The sequence below is a fragment of the Oncorhynchus mykiss genome, chromosome 19 (assembly GCF_057628025.1).
Source record: "Oncorhynchus mykiss isolate SJ-2025 chromosome 19, ASM5762802v1, whole genome shotgun sequence".
In the NCBI taxonomy this organism is placed as follows: Eukaryota; Metazoa; Chordata; class Actinopteri; order Salmoniformes; family Salmonidae; genus Oncorhynchus; species Oncorhynchus mykiss.
In genome coordinates this window covers 37779682-37793122 of record NC_143040.1, presented here as the reverse complement: position 1 = coordinate 37793122, position 13441 = coordinate 37779682, and the positions used below count along the sequence as shown (strand labels likewise).

Here is a 13441-nt window from a genome sequence, read left to right as displayed (position 1 = left end):
TTAAGGTACAGCAGAGATAGCAGAGGGCAGAGCATACCCTGACACAGAGGGACTGGCAGTGTCTCCTTTCTGTCAGCTGGAACATGCTTGGTCATGGTCACTGCTATTCGCTAGGCACCCCAGTTGTGCAGCCAGTCTGCATTCACACAGCAGCGTTAGCAAACAGTAGAGAACAGCAGCCTTTGAAAGCTGTGCGGGAAACTCAATCTCAACTGCTTTATTCCTAAATCTCAGGTCATCTTTCTATCAATGACTGACAGAATGAATGAGTCTACCTGCTGATTCACTGAGATCAGTGTGTATGAGATCATAGATATGACATCTCATAGTGTCACCCCGAAAATGTCTTGCTGCTTTTTCTCAATGCATCTTGAAAAAGGCAGCTGCAGTTGGATTGTGGGGTTCTGCTGATGGACTGTTTACTCAACAGTTTGTAAAGTCTAGATGTTAGTGTACTCATGAGTGTGTGTGGGTGTGATGGGTGTGCAATAATGCTGTAATAATGTTAATGAATACTGATAATGAATACTGAGAGTAGGTAGACATATTCTCTCTAACTTGGAACTAATGCGAGGCACGCCCCAGACATTTTTAATATTGATGGGATTTAAATAAGGGCCCCTCTTTGTATCAGTAGCCGACTGACAGAATTTCCCTGCATGGACCTGAGTGGAGTTTGCCCAGTGAATTGCAGCGCCTCGCATACAAGATGAAAGCCATATATGGTCGTGGAAGTAGGTGTGGCGAACAGACTGGAGGGGATCACAAGACAAACTGAAAGAGAACGTTTGAGAGAGCGTTCTACATTGAGAGAGAAAAGGCCGCATATGGCAGTGGTGTGTTTGTTGTGTGCATGTGGGCTATTTGTGCAATCCTAACGCAATAATGTCCACATTTTTGCAGATCAGTGCCCCATTTCGGACTGGATAGCACTTATTTTCTAACGACATCGATCTACCTTTGGCTTGAAAAATAATAGTGAGGTCAGCATAGAATGACTCCACGCTAGAGATGTATGCTGTCGTCTCGGTTCGATTGCACTGCTGGGCGCGTGGGTCTGGGGATAGTTGCTGCACTGGTTGGTGGTGGGTGATTGTTGGGGCATCGCAGAAACATGACAAGCACGGTAAGTGATCGGATAGCAACTTTGATTTATTTATATATCCGGCTTTTTGATCGGTAAATGTGAACCAAGAAACATGCAAGTGAATGGATGACATTAGTTGTAAACAAAGTTTACCATTTCATTACATAGGCTTCTATGCATATTGAACATAAAGATTGTTGATCAGCTGTTGATACCTGTGTGTGTTTTATTGCTTAATATGGGGATTTTCATAAACATAGGAAGCAATATCAGTTCCTATGACGTAGGCTATTAACCATGTTGATAAGTTGAGCAGCCCTAGCTGCGCGGTTTATATTATCCTTACTTTTGTCGTGGTACTTGTGTAGCCATTATGGGGTGCATTGTTGTCTCACTTTGTTGTAATGTGCCATGGAATTAGTGACTGGATAATCCGTTTTCTGTAACAAAGGGCTGCCTTCTCGTAAATAGCGCTGAGCTGGCTGGCGGTGGGGACGGAGAGGAGGCGGAGGTTCAGCAAGGGTTGTTCAGAAGTAGGACGCAGCATGTTTTTGTTTTTTTACTTAGATTTTTTTTGGTGCTGTCTAGGGGGGGATTCTCACTCCTCCACGTCAAATAGCCAGCCTATAGCCGACATCAAATGTGCGTTCGCTTTCACCGCCATGCCCCATTGGCTGCAAGGGTATTCGCTGTTTAAATTAAGAAACGCTCGACCGTCTCATGGATTAGGTAATTATGGTTGACGGTACAAGCCTAGACTATATTAACGGCTTTTCCTTGGTTGGTTGGGTTAATAAACCCGACAGGGGGTTGTGTAATTAGCTGCAACGTGCGGTCCACTTTGTCATGGCTCTACTAGTCTACACCCGATCGCCTACTGAAAGGTTAGGGGGAAATCGTGTTATTGTGCAAATATTTCATATGGCAGAAACCCTTCCATGAAAAACAAACACTGCAAAACCCACTCCATATGATTTCTGCTGTTAAGCAAAATAGGCCAAGGCAATGCGTCTGCCATGGTCTTCTCAAGCCACGCCTCTCCCATTCCCGGAAATTGATAGAGGTATTTCTTCATAAATACAGTGACGCATGCACATTGTTTTTTTTATTTTTTATATACATATATTTTATAGCTATAGCGGAACCGCATCTACAGAATTGTTCATAATTTGGATTTCTGAACAACCTTATCATGTAATAAGCATACAGAAGAACATGCTATAATATAACATGGTGTTTAATTCTCCCTGGCCAATGCAATAGTGTTCTCACCCTGAAGTGTGCGTGGTCGGTCAGACAAGTAAATTACTGTATATATCCTGCCACTGTGCAGGATATGAGCAGCTGCAGCTGTCTATTTTAAGGTGTGTGTTTGCTAAATGGTTGCTGTCTAGGCTAAACAGTAGCCTACCACCTTTTGGAGAAACAACTACTGAGTCATGTGGTGTTTTAAGTTCTACCAAATATATTTTGCACAGTTTTCGGTCACCAGTACCTTGTACAATCAGTGTAGCCTACCATACAACGAGGCCTATAACATGTATTATATATATATTATAGACAACTGTAGGTTGCCTACTGCCCTCATCTCGGCCTTGCCTGCCTCCAGGAACAGAATAGGTGCAGCTATTGATTGTTCTCTAAGCTACTCTTCGGTAACAATAAATATCTCATATTTTATAAAAGCCACACATGGTATATTTGGCCCCAAAGTCCTGCAGAATTAAAAAAAAAGTTGTTGTGCTGAAGATGCAGCCACAGTCAACTACTGAATAGGGGGATAGCATATGATATGTGATATGCCTGAGTAATATGTACTGAACAAAAATATAAACGCAACAATTTACAGTTCATATAAGGAAATCAGTCAACTGAAATACATTCATTAGGCCCTAGTCTATGGATTTCACATGACTGGGAATACAGATATGCATCTGTTGGTCACAGATACCTCACAGATAAGGTGGATCAGAAAAACAGTCAGTATGTGGTGTGACCGCCATTTGCCTGATGCAGCTCCTTCGCATAGAGTTGATCAGGCTGTTGATTGTGGCCTGTGGAATGTTCTCCCACTCCTCTTCAATGTCTGTGTGAAGTTGCTGGATATTTGGCGGGAACTGGAACACGCTGTTGATCCAGAGCATCCCAAACATGCTCAGAGGGTGACATGTCTGGTGAATATGCAGGCCATGGAAGAACTGGGACAGTTTCAGTATTCTTATACAAACCAGAGGACAGTTGCATTGTATTCCATTGCATTACATCGTCACCACTCTCACCATTGGAAAAGTCCATCTCTTCAAACTGTAAATGCAATTGCAGAGGGGTCTGTATCTTTGTGCATTGGGAAGATGATCGTAGAATACTCTGCACAAACACTATGCCTCAGATACACATCCAGATTGTGATTATCATAATGTGTTGCCATGGCAATGAAAGTGATGCCCAGAAAGATTTGGACTACAATAAATGTGCCTTTTTTCCCCCTCGTATTATATATTTTTTACTCTTAGGTCGACTGACTAGCTGTGACAGAAATTGAAAATGTAATATTTTTCACTTTTGGCCCTTTTTCCCGAAGAAGGTTATTGTGACTCATAGTTGTTCTCTCTCATTGTCCTCTCTCTTGCCTTTCCCTTTTGACAATGCAGGAACAGGATCAACGAGTGACAGGTTCCCCTTTTGTCCTGAATGATTCGGAGACCACTGAGTCAGAGCCTCAGTGCAAAAAGAGCAAGTAGGCTGCATTCCCTATATGGTGCACTACTTTTGACCAGGGTCCATAAGGAATAGACTCTTTACAAGTAATATTTTGCCACAGGGCTATTCCACGGTAGCATAATGAGGCTGAGACTCAGATTAAAATGCATTAGGGCTGTCCCGACTAAAAACAATCTTGATCGACCACCATTCGTCTGTTCTTTCGACCAATCAATTGGTCGTAGTTTTAAAACTAGTTTTTTCCCCTGTGTAGACATATCCTATGTGTTTTAATCAAATCCACTATATTCACTGTGCTTGTCTGATGCTATTAAGCACACTGTTTGATGAAATAATTAAGACACACAAATGACTAGAGGGAGTCCGACCAGCAATTTATTTGATTGTGCCGGGGCCGGGCTCAGACTTGCTGTGTTTACATATTTTTTTTTTTTAAAGACTGTGACTAGCACCCGTTGTCTTTCTCTCCGAACACCGTTTCAGCAAAATGGATGCAGAGGACGTAACAAATAAACTCGAAACGGGGGAGTGTTTAGGCTACTGGTTCCCCTTTACCTCCTGAGGTAAAGGGGAAGTCAGGTGTGTGGAATACAATTGACTAGTTGTAGAAAATGCTGGAGATCTAGAAAAAGAAGGTAAAGAGAAAGCACTGCGTGCATATTATGTGTCCCAAACTGGTGCTGTTAGATTACAATAGAACTTTTCTGAACATTTGGAACGATGTAAACAACACTAAATAAATGATAAGCCTATCAGAGAGTCTGCTGTAGTGTTTTTTTGTCAAGCCTCTATTACAGAAAAGACAAAATGGTTGCATGGAACGGTATATTTATTGTTTAAGCTAATTATTCAAGGGTCGCTTTATTTTAAAATGAAAATGCTTGATTGCATTTCAAATCATGAATGACTTGTATGCTGTGTGATGACTTGAACGAATGAATGATTGATTGATACAGTAGCCTGTATAAGTATTGAAATACAGGCCTAAGTAAGTTAAGGTATTAAGATTAAACAGGATGCCCTTTTAGGCCTACAGCTCAATGGTGGTAATACAAATCAAATCACCTTTCAGTGAAATGCTTACTTACAAGCCCTTAACCAACAATGCAGTTTTAATTAAAAAAATAAGTGTTTAGTAAAAAATAGACAATAAAAGTAACAAATAATTAAAGAGCAGCAGTAAAATAACAGTAGCGAGGCTATATACAGGGCGTACCGGTACAGAGTCAATGTGCGGGGGCACCGGTTAGTTGAGGTAATATGTACATGTAGTTAGAGTTAAAGTGACTTTGCATAGATAATAAACAGGGAGCAGCAACGGTGTAAAATAGGGTGGGGCAATGCAAATAGTCTGGGTAACCCTTTGCTTACAAGGCTGCTATTCTAAGCCTAATAATGACATTACTTATTGTTATTATTATTATCATCATCATTACAATAATCACAATAAGAAGGAGATCAAGAAAAAGGAGCATTATTATTATTATTATTATTATTATAAATAATCATTTTGAAACAGTGTAAACAGTGTAAATTTACACTGGAGTGTCAGAGTGCGCTCAGATTGCGCTCTAGGCTTTCGTAAATTCAGAGCATTGTCCGTTTGTAAATTCAGCGCGTTTTGCTCTCGGAGTGTTTAGAGCACACACTGGACACTGGCCGAGGAGTAGGGTTGATCCGAGCGTTCTGACCTCACAACGGCAGTCAAGCACCCAAGCTAACTGGCTAAACTTGGCTAGCTTGCTAGCTACGTCCAGACACAAAATGAGAAAACACCTCACTCTGACCATTTGAATTGCCCTAGCAGAGGTGGTTTGGCTGTTTTCATGTTGTCTAGAGTAGAGGTCAACCGATTAATTGGGGCCGATTTCAAGTTTTCATAACAATCGGAAATCGTTATTTTTGGACACCAATTTTTGAAATATATATACAGTGGGGAGAACAAGTTTTTGATACACTGACGATTATGCAGGTTTTCCTACTTACAAAGCATGTAGAGGTCTGTAATTTTTTATCATTGCTACACTTCAACTGTGAGAGACGGAATCTAAAACGAAATACCAGAAAATCACATTGTATGATTAAGTAATTAATTTGCATTTTATTGCATGACATAAGTATTTGATCACCTACCAACCAGTAAGAATTCCAGCTCTCACATACCTGTTAGTTTTTCTTTAAGAAGCCCTCCTGTTCTCCACTCATTACCTGTATTAACTGCACCTGTTTGAACTCGTTACCTGTATAAAATACACCTAATGGATGATTTATAAAGCCTTTAACGGTTAGGCTGTTGATTATAGACCTAATTAAGGTGGTTTCCTCACCTTTCTTAGACAATAAGGTAAGGACTGTGCCATCCCCATTCCTCATTGGCCTCCACAATGGATCAGTCCACTCAGACAGACGTGAATCAGACAGTTGTCTTTGCTACTGCTCGACTAAAGAAATCTCAGTCGACCAACAGCCTATCGACCAAACAATCGACCAGTCGACTAAATGGGGTCAGCCCTAAAATGTATGTCAAACAAAACCAATGATTGTGAAGTTAAAGAAACTATGCAACTCTTTGGACTACTTAAACAAATAAAAAAAATCTGCAAAACATTTTACAAAAACGTATTCACTTGGAGTGTACATGCAAAGTTTGGTAACAGAAAGACGGCACAAAATGTAGTGGAAATTGTTAAAAGTTGTCCTTGTGCATGGAATTGTATGGTTTGTGTTAACTTTGCAATCATTGGTTTTTGTTTGGCATGCATTTTAAAGTGAAAGATCTGAATCTCGGCATCACACCTGCTTAATGTTCCATCTGAATTATCACTGCCCGTGCCAATATCATCATTTTCAATGTTGCTGTCCGAATCCTCTCTTGAATCTATCTCACACTCCACATATACACACACTCTTTCATTCCCACCTAACCCAATACATTTCCCTGGTACTCCATTGTGTTGGAAAGGCCCCCAGGCCATAGCAGGTTTTCACATGGCTGCAGGCAGCTTTTACAATAGGACCATTAGGACCCGTGTTTTCGACCTCTCTGGACTGCCCTGTAAAAACATGCCTGACCCCTCTGGTCTCTTCACAGGGTGTCTCCCATAAATGAATGAGGCCAGTGGACATCCAGACATCTCTATCAGCACCGGCAACCTCTCAATACACCAGGAAGAGGAGATAAAGGGAAGAATATATATATATATTTTTTTGTCTACGTTTAGTCCAACTCCCTGACATGTGGTTTGATGATTTCCATAAAAAAATGCAACCCCCTCTCCTAGGGTGTGCTCTGTGAACATTCTATTCCTTTTTGTCTTCAGATTGGGCCAGTTAAAGGGGACATATTTGTTGGTGGTTTGTGTGGCTGGGGGACTGTTATGCACCTAGTACCCCATAGCCCCCCACCACTTCAACCTCGCCCCGTTATTCATGCTAGCCATGAGTTTACCACCCCAGCAGAAACCCAACAGTAAGAGAACAGGCAAGCGCATCTCGTTTTTCAACGACCAAGGAGTGGCGATGAAGGAGACGTCCTCTCAGCAGCATCCAGAAGGTTCTTACTACGCCCTTGGTGCCCCAGCCTCAGGGCCTGGTCCTGGGCAGAGTGAGGCTGCAGGCACCGTCACCTCCACAACCTCCAACCCAGAGGCCGCCCATACTGGTATGTACCTCAACTCAGTGATATTCAGCCCAGAGAAAGGAGACCAGAGTCGGGGACATTACCAACAGACTGTACCCATGAAGTGGGTTCACCAGGACCCAGCAGCCCAACCGCAGCCTCCACAAAGAACTGGGACTGGGAACTGGACACAGGGTGTCACTATGGCTAACTGGGGGCAGAACTTTGCGCCGTACCTAGGTGGTGTCGGTGACTCACGTTCCCAGGTCCAGAATGCCTTTGTCAAGCAGCAGATCCGTGAGGGGCCTTCACCCCTGCAACCACAGCAGCCCCAGCCCCCTAGTAGGGCTGCAGAGAAGCAGCCACCTCAGCAGCAGCAGGTGGTTAACCCTAACTCTCTCCCTGCTGGAGGAGAGGCCTACAGAGACATTAGGGATGTGGCCAAGGCTCACAGTCTAGAGTGGGAGCAGCAGCATCATACTTCCCAACAGCAGTCCCAGTCTCAGGCTTTCCCACAGACCCTTAAACCTGGTGCTCTAAACGCCCAGCAGCACAGCACATCCAACCCTGGGGGCAGTTCCGTGCTTCAGCCTTTCCAGCTAGCCTTCGGCCAGCCCAAGCAGCACCTGACGGCTGGCTACTACCAGGTGTTTCAGGGGGGCAACAGGACTTTACCCAATCTGAACTACACCCAACAACCCCCACAGCACCCCCAACCCCCACAGCACCCCCAACCCCCACAGCACCCCCAACCCCCACAGCACCCCCAACCCCCACAGCATCCCCAACCCCAACAGCATCCCCAACCCCAACAGCATCCCCAACCCCAACAGCATCCACAGCTCCAGCAGCAGCTGCAACAGCAGGAGCAGCAGAAAATACAGCAACGTCAACAGCAACAAATATTACAGCAACAACAACAAATGCAACAAAAACACCATCAGATGAAGCAGCAAATGGTTCAGCAGCAACAGCAGAAAATACAACAGCAACAAATACAACAGCAGCAAATACAGCAACGAATACAACAACGACGCCAAATACAACAACAGCAATTGCAGCCACAACCACAACATGTACTAGAATTTTACCCCAGCAACCAAAACCCACCGACCCACCTACATCCTCTCTCCCAGCCGCCCGTGTTGGTGCACTCCCAGGATACCATTCCTCCACCAACCCCCCCAGACCTCAAGGAAACATCCCCAGACTCTACACACATTCCCCACCGCACAGACCCCCAGTTCCCCCACACAGAGACACAGCTCCAACCTCCCCAGCTACAGCTGCAGCCTCGACGGTCCAGGAGACTCTCCAAGGAAGGTGGATCACCACCAGTTGACAACCCTTTCGTAATCCCATCTGATGGGGCCCAGAATGGGGCCTCTGAAGGGCCAGGTGGAGCCCCCAAGGTGGAAGAGGTCCATGCTGCCCAGTTGGCCCCTACAGGGGTCATTCAGAGCACATGCAGGAAACAAAGGATTTCCCAGGAGGTTAACCTGGAGACACTGGCCCAGAAAGCCTCAGAGATGGAGTCACTACCGCCACACATCGTCAAGGTAAATATGGCTGCATGTCCTGGTGCTCGTGGTGCTTGTGGTCATGTTTTGAAGGGTATAGTGTAGTTACATGATTTAACAGGGATATCCCCACCCTCAATTTTAACTAGGAATGGGCCCTGTTATCCAGATATCTGGGTATCTGAACAGAAGTTAGTATTCGATTACTTCAGTGAGTGTTATGTTCTGGATAAAAAAAAATGGTCAGCCTATTTTGACAATGAAAAAGCTTATTTATGAATTCAATTAGATTTATCCTTGTGAAATTGTTACCTACAAGGACATATACCATGACATACCAACATTTTGAGTGTCATTTTTATAACCATGCCTACCCTGACATGTGCTATTCTCCCCACTTCAAATAGCAATTACAGGCACGCACCGAACAGAGTTTCCACAAGACCTGACACAGACCAATGCAAAACACTCACCAGGAAACCTTTTCGTAACAGAATCGGTTCACGGTGGAAATCAGACTTATTGCTTACACACTGTGGCTTTTCTGGCCATCCTCAAAAATGTCATGATATTATTAAATATTTAAATATTGTCAAATGCACACCCCTAACTCTAACCCAACTTTTCATGCATGCACTCACTTAAAAATCAATTAAAAAAAACACAGTGCTGAAGAGGTATTGGGCTGTAGGAGCTGCATTAATAGGAATCTTCTATAGATGTTAAAACATCCATTTTGTTGTTGTTTACCTGGGTAATAATTGCAGAGGGATTACGGCTCCCTTATCTAGAATGGCAACAAACAAAAACCTTAACCCATCTGCCAAGGCCTACTGAGTCAGACCGTGATGTTGTTTATGAATGATTAGCACTTTTCTGAGCGGAATAAGCAGTCAATCAACCCAATATAAACACAGGGGAACTGATTGATTTTGCAGGACAGAACATCAGTGCATTTAGTTTTTGTTTACATTTTGAGTCTTCAGGCACGTGGACAGATAATAAGCACTGCTCCTGATCTTTTTGTGTAAAGAAACTGCTAGAAAAGTTTTGACCTATCACTTTATAATACATTGCAACATGGTGAGTGATGATGGTATTGCTGGGATATGCAGCCCTGGTCTTCCCCTACGTGACTGTGCAGTTAGCTAGTAACGTTGCACTCCCATGTGGGTGCCTCGTGCCTTACCATATACATTATAAAATAGGACCGCTACGTTGCTGAATGCTGACTGGACCCATTTCACTCTGCACTCCTCCCCCATTCATTCCACCATAGGGCTGAAATTCCACCCCCTGGGGGGGACTCTGTTGGGGAGGGGTACAGGCAGAAACCAGGGGGGGCCGGTGTAGGGGGCTGGGGTGCAGTGCTCAGCAGAATGTATGCCTCTCTTTCTCCTGTCCTGGTGTTGGGGCTGGAGGCTCGACTTTTCCACTGGGAATAGACAGTGAATAGGGCTCCAGGACCAGGCCACGCTCACTCCTATAGGCTTCTGCCACGCTCACTCCTATAGGCTTCTGCCACGCTCACTCCAATAGGCTTCTGCCACGCTCACTCCTATAGGCTTCTGCCACGCTCACTCCTATAGGCTTCTGCCACGCTCACTCCTACAGGCTTCTGCCACGCTCACTCCTATAGGCTTCTGCCACGCTCACTCCTACAGGCTTCTGCCACGCTCACTCCTATAGGCTTCTGCCACGTTCACTCCTACAGGCTTCTGCCACGCTCACTCCTACAGGCTTCTGCCACGCTCACTCCTACAGGCTTCTGCCACGCTCACTCCTATAGGCTTCTGCCACGCTCACTCCTATAGGCTTCTGCCACGCTCACTCCTACAGGCTTCTGCCACGCTCACTCCTATAGGCTTCTGCCACGCTCACTCACTCGCTTCAGCTGATCAAATACTCTACTAGGGTTGAGCAACAACCTCACTTCATTTTTAGAATGTTTATTTAGGGAATGGAAAGTCACTTCCCGGCAATATACTTGTGTTAGCTTCCGGGCAATATATTTGTGTTAGCTTCCGGGCAATATACTTGTGTTAGCTTCCGGGCAGTATGATTCTGCTGAAACAGGTTTTCCGTGCCTCTACTTCAACACGACGATACAAAGGTAATACATGACGTAGTAAGGAATAGCTATGGCTGCTCATTTGGTCTGTAAAGGAAGCCTGTTCAGGTAGCCTCACATTCGATATGGGATGATGTGTGTATGTGTCTGTCTCTTCCGCAGGAGGAGCCCCACAGACCCTGGAGCCCCCAAAGGCCAGCGCCACGGCGAGGGACCTTGGAAAGAGATTCTGGAGGCCACAGCGCCAAGCGGCCTCGTGATGAGAGCATGATGCCCCTGGTCATCCCTGTGTCAGTCCCCGTACGGAGGCCAGACAGCCTCTCGTCCTCATCCTCCCTAGACAGGGAGCACTCTATCCTGGGCACAAGCTGGCCACAGCGCCCCTCCACGCTCCAGGACATGACCAGCATGAACCGCAAACCCTCCGTCATCGTCACCCGCCGACGATCGCTCAGGAACTCTCTGACGGACAGCTCAGGACAGGTGGGTCCAGCAATTCTTCCCCTCCCCTCACACCTAACTAAAGAGCTTGGTTCATACCTCCTTCTCCTATAATCTCTCATATCTTGCCACCATCTTCTCTCCCACTCCCCCTTATCCAGCACCCCACTCTCCCCTGGTTCCCCCATGTTCTCTCTCCCCCCTTGCCCTCATTCCGAATCTCCCTCCTGCTGCCTCAGATCAGGTCAAGCAGATTAGCAGGGGTTATCCACACTATTGATGGAGATATAGCCTACCACTGTGCTGTACATACAGTACAATCTATGAGGGAATATGTACTGTACAAGTACCATGGTGGGGTTGAACTGGACATGTAATGTATGGGAGGATAATTCTATATATTGTAGAATGTATCTGACCAGATAAACAACTCACTTACAATACATCTCTTCTTACTAACTGGTGTATGCTAGTTTGGACATTGGAACAGTGCTGTGTTGTCAGTTATGTAAGAATGTTTGTATTGATGTGCTACTTCCTCCTTTAGAACGGCGGCACCCAGGGAGGGAAGGACGACGACGACGACGGAAAAAAGTCCAAACGGCGTCCCCGGCCCGAACCTCTCTTCATCCCGCCTCCCAAACCTGGCACCTTCATCGCCCCGACTGTCTACTCCAGCATCACTCCCTACCAGAGCCACCTCCGCTCCCCTGTCCGGCTGATTGACAACCCCTTGACCATGCCCCCCTACACCCCCCCGCCCATCCTCAGCCCTGTGAGAGGGGGATCAGGTCTCTACTTCTCTACCTTCCTCTCCTCTGCTGCAGCTGCTGTCTCCAGTCAGGGTCTGCCTCCACCCATAACACCCAAATCAGCCACACGCAGCCTGCTGAGATCCAGTGAGTACCACTACCTGGGGTCCTACTGGGGGTTGTAGTTCAAAGATCTTCTATCTAAATCCTACTGGGATTTGTAGTCCAAACAACTCAACCTGGGTCCGACTAGGATTTGTAGTCCCAAATGTATTCTACCTGGGTCCTAATGGGGGTTGTAGATCGTTTGGCACCAGTTTCCCAGACACAGTTTAAGACAAGTCCTGGACTAAAAAAAACACTTTCAATGGAGATTCTTTCATGCTTTTTAGTTCAGGGAAAGGCTTAATCTGGGACCTGGAAACCAGACATTATGCTTTGAACAAGCTGTAGCTGTGTGAGTTGAACCATGACATTATTCTTTCATATAAACTTTTCTTGAGTAATATGCATGAGGTTCTAAATATCTTCTGCTGTAAGAAGATAAGGAGGAGGTATAAGGATAGTAAATTAAAAAGTTCACCCAGCAGCATACCGCCCTGCAACCCACTGCCGGCTTGCCTCAGAAGCTAAGCAGGTTTGGTCCTGGTTGGTTCCTGGATGGGAGACCAGATGCTGCTGCAAGGGGTGTTGAAGGGCAAGTAGGAGGCACTCTTTCCTCTGGCCTAAAAAAAATATCCCATTGCCCCAGGGCAGTGATTGGGGACATTGCCCTGTGTATGGTGTTGTCTTTCGGATGGAATGTTAAACGGGTGTCCTGACTCTCTGTGGTCGCTAAAGATCCCATGGCACTTATGGTAAGAGTAGGGCTGTTAACCTTGATGTCCTGGCTAAATTTCCAATCTGGCCACCATGGCCACCTACTCATTCCCGGCTTTCAATTGGCTCATTCATCCCTCCTATCCCCTGTAACTATTCCCCAGATAGTTGCTGTAAATGCGAATGTGTTCTCAGTCAATTTACCTGGGGTAATATGTTTTTTTTTGTGTTTTTCAGACAGCGTTGACATAACCCCACCAGTCCTCTCTGCAATCGGCGAGGCCACTCCAGTCAGTATAGAACCGTGAGTACAGAACACACACTAGGGTTTAATATTTTCCTGAAAATCTATACATTTTTCTTCCAGAGAAAATTACAACCATCTTTGTAATATCCCGGTATTCCCGTTCA

The 13441-nt window shown here is 45.3% G+C and overlaps 1 protein-coding gene across 5 annotated transcripts in view; it reads left to right on the top strand.

The window, feature by feature from the left end:
• Positions 1 to 13441, top strand: part of mideasb (mitotic deacetylase associated SANT domain protein b) — a 31497-nt gene that overhangs the window by 3153 nt on the left and 14903 nt on the right. For 2 of the 5 annotated variants that reach the window (XM_036954601.2, XM_021575335.3), the window contains exons 1-5: positions 750 to 1126; positions 6900 to 8986; positions 11181 to 11501; positions 12007 to 12358; positions 13268 to 13334. In XM_036954601.2, coding sequence (XP_036810496.2) covers positions 7238 to 8986; positions 11181 to 11501; positions 12007 to 12358; positions 13268 to 13334 — 2489 coding nt within the window. In that variant the 5' untranslated portion in view covers positions 750 to 1126; positions 6900 to 7237. Of the gene's footprint in view, positions 1 to 749; positions 2151 to 6899; positions 8987 to 11180; positions 11502 to 12006; positions 12359 to 13267; positions 13335 to 13441 lie in introns of those variants that run through there. The other 3 variants (XM_090210945.1, XM_090210943.1, XM_090210944.1) reach the window with 2 other exon arrangements.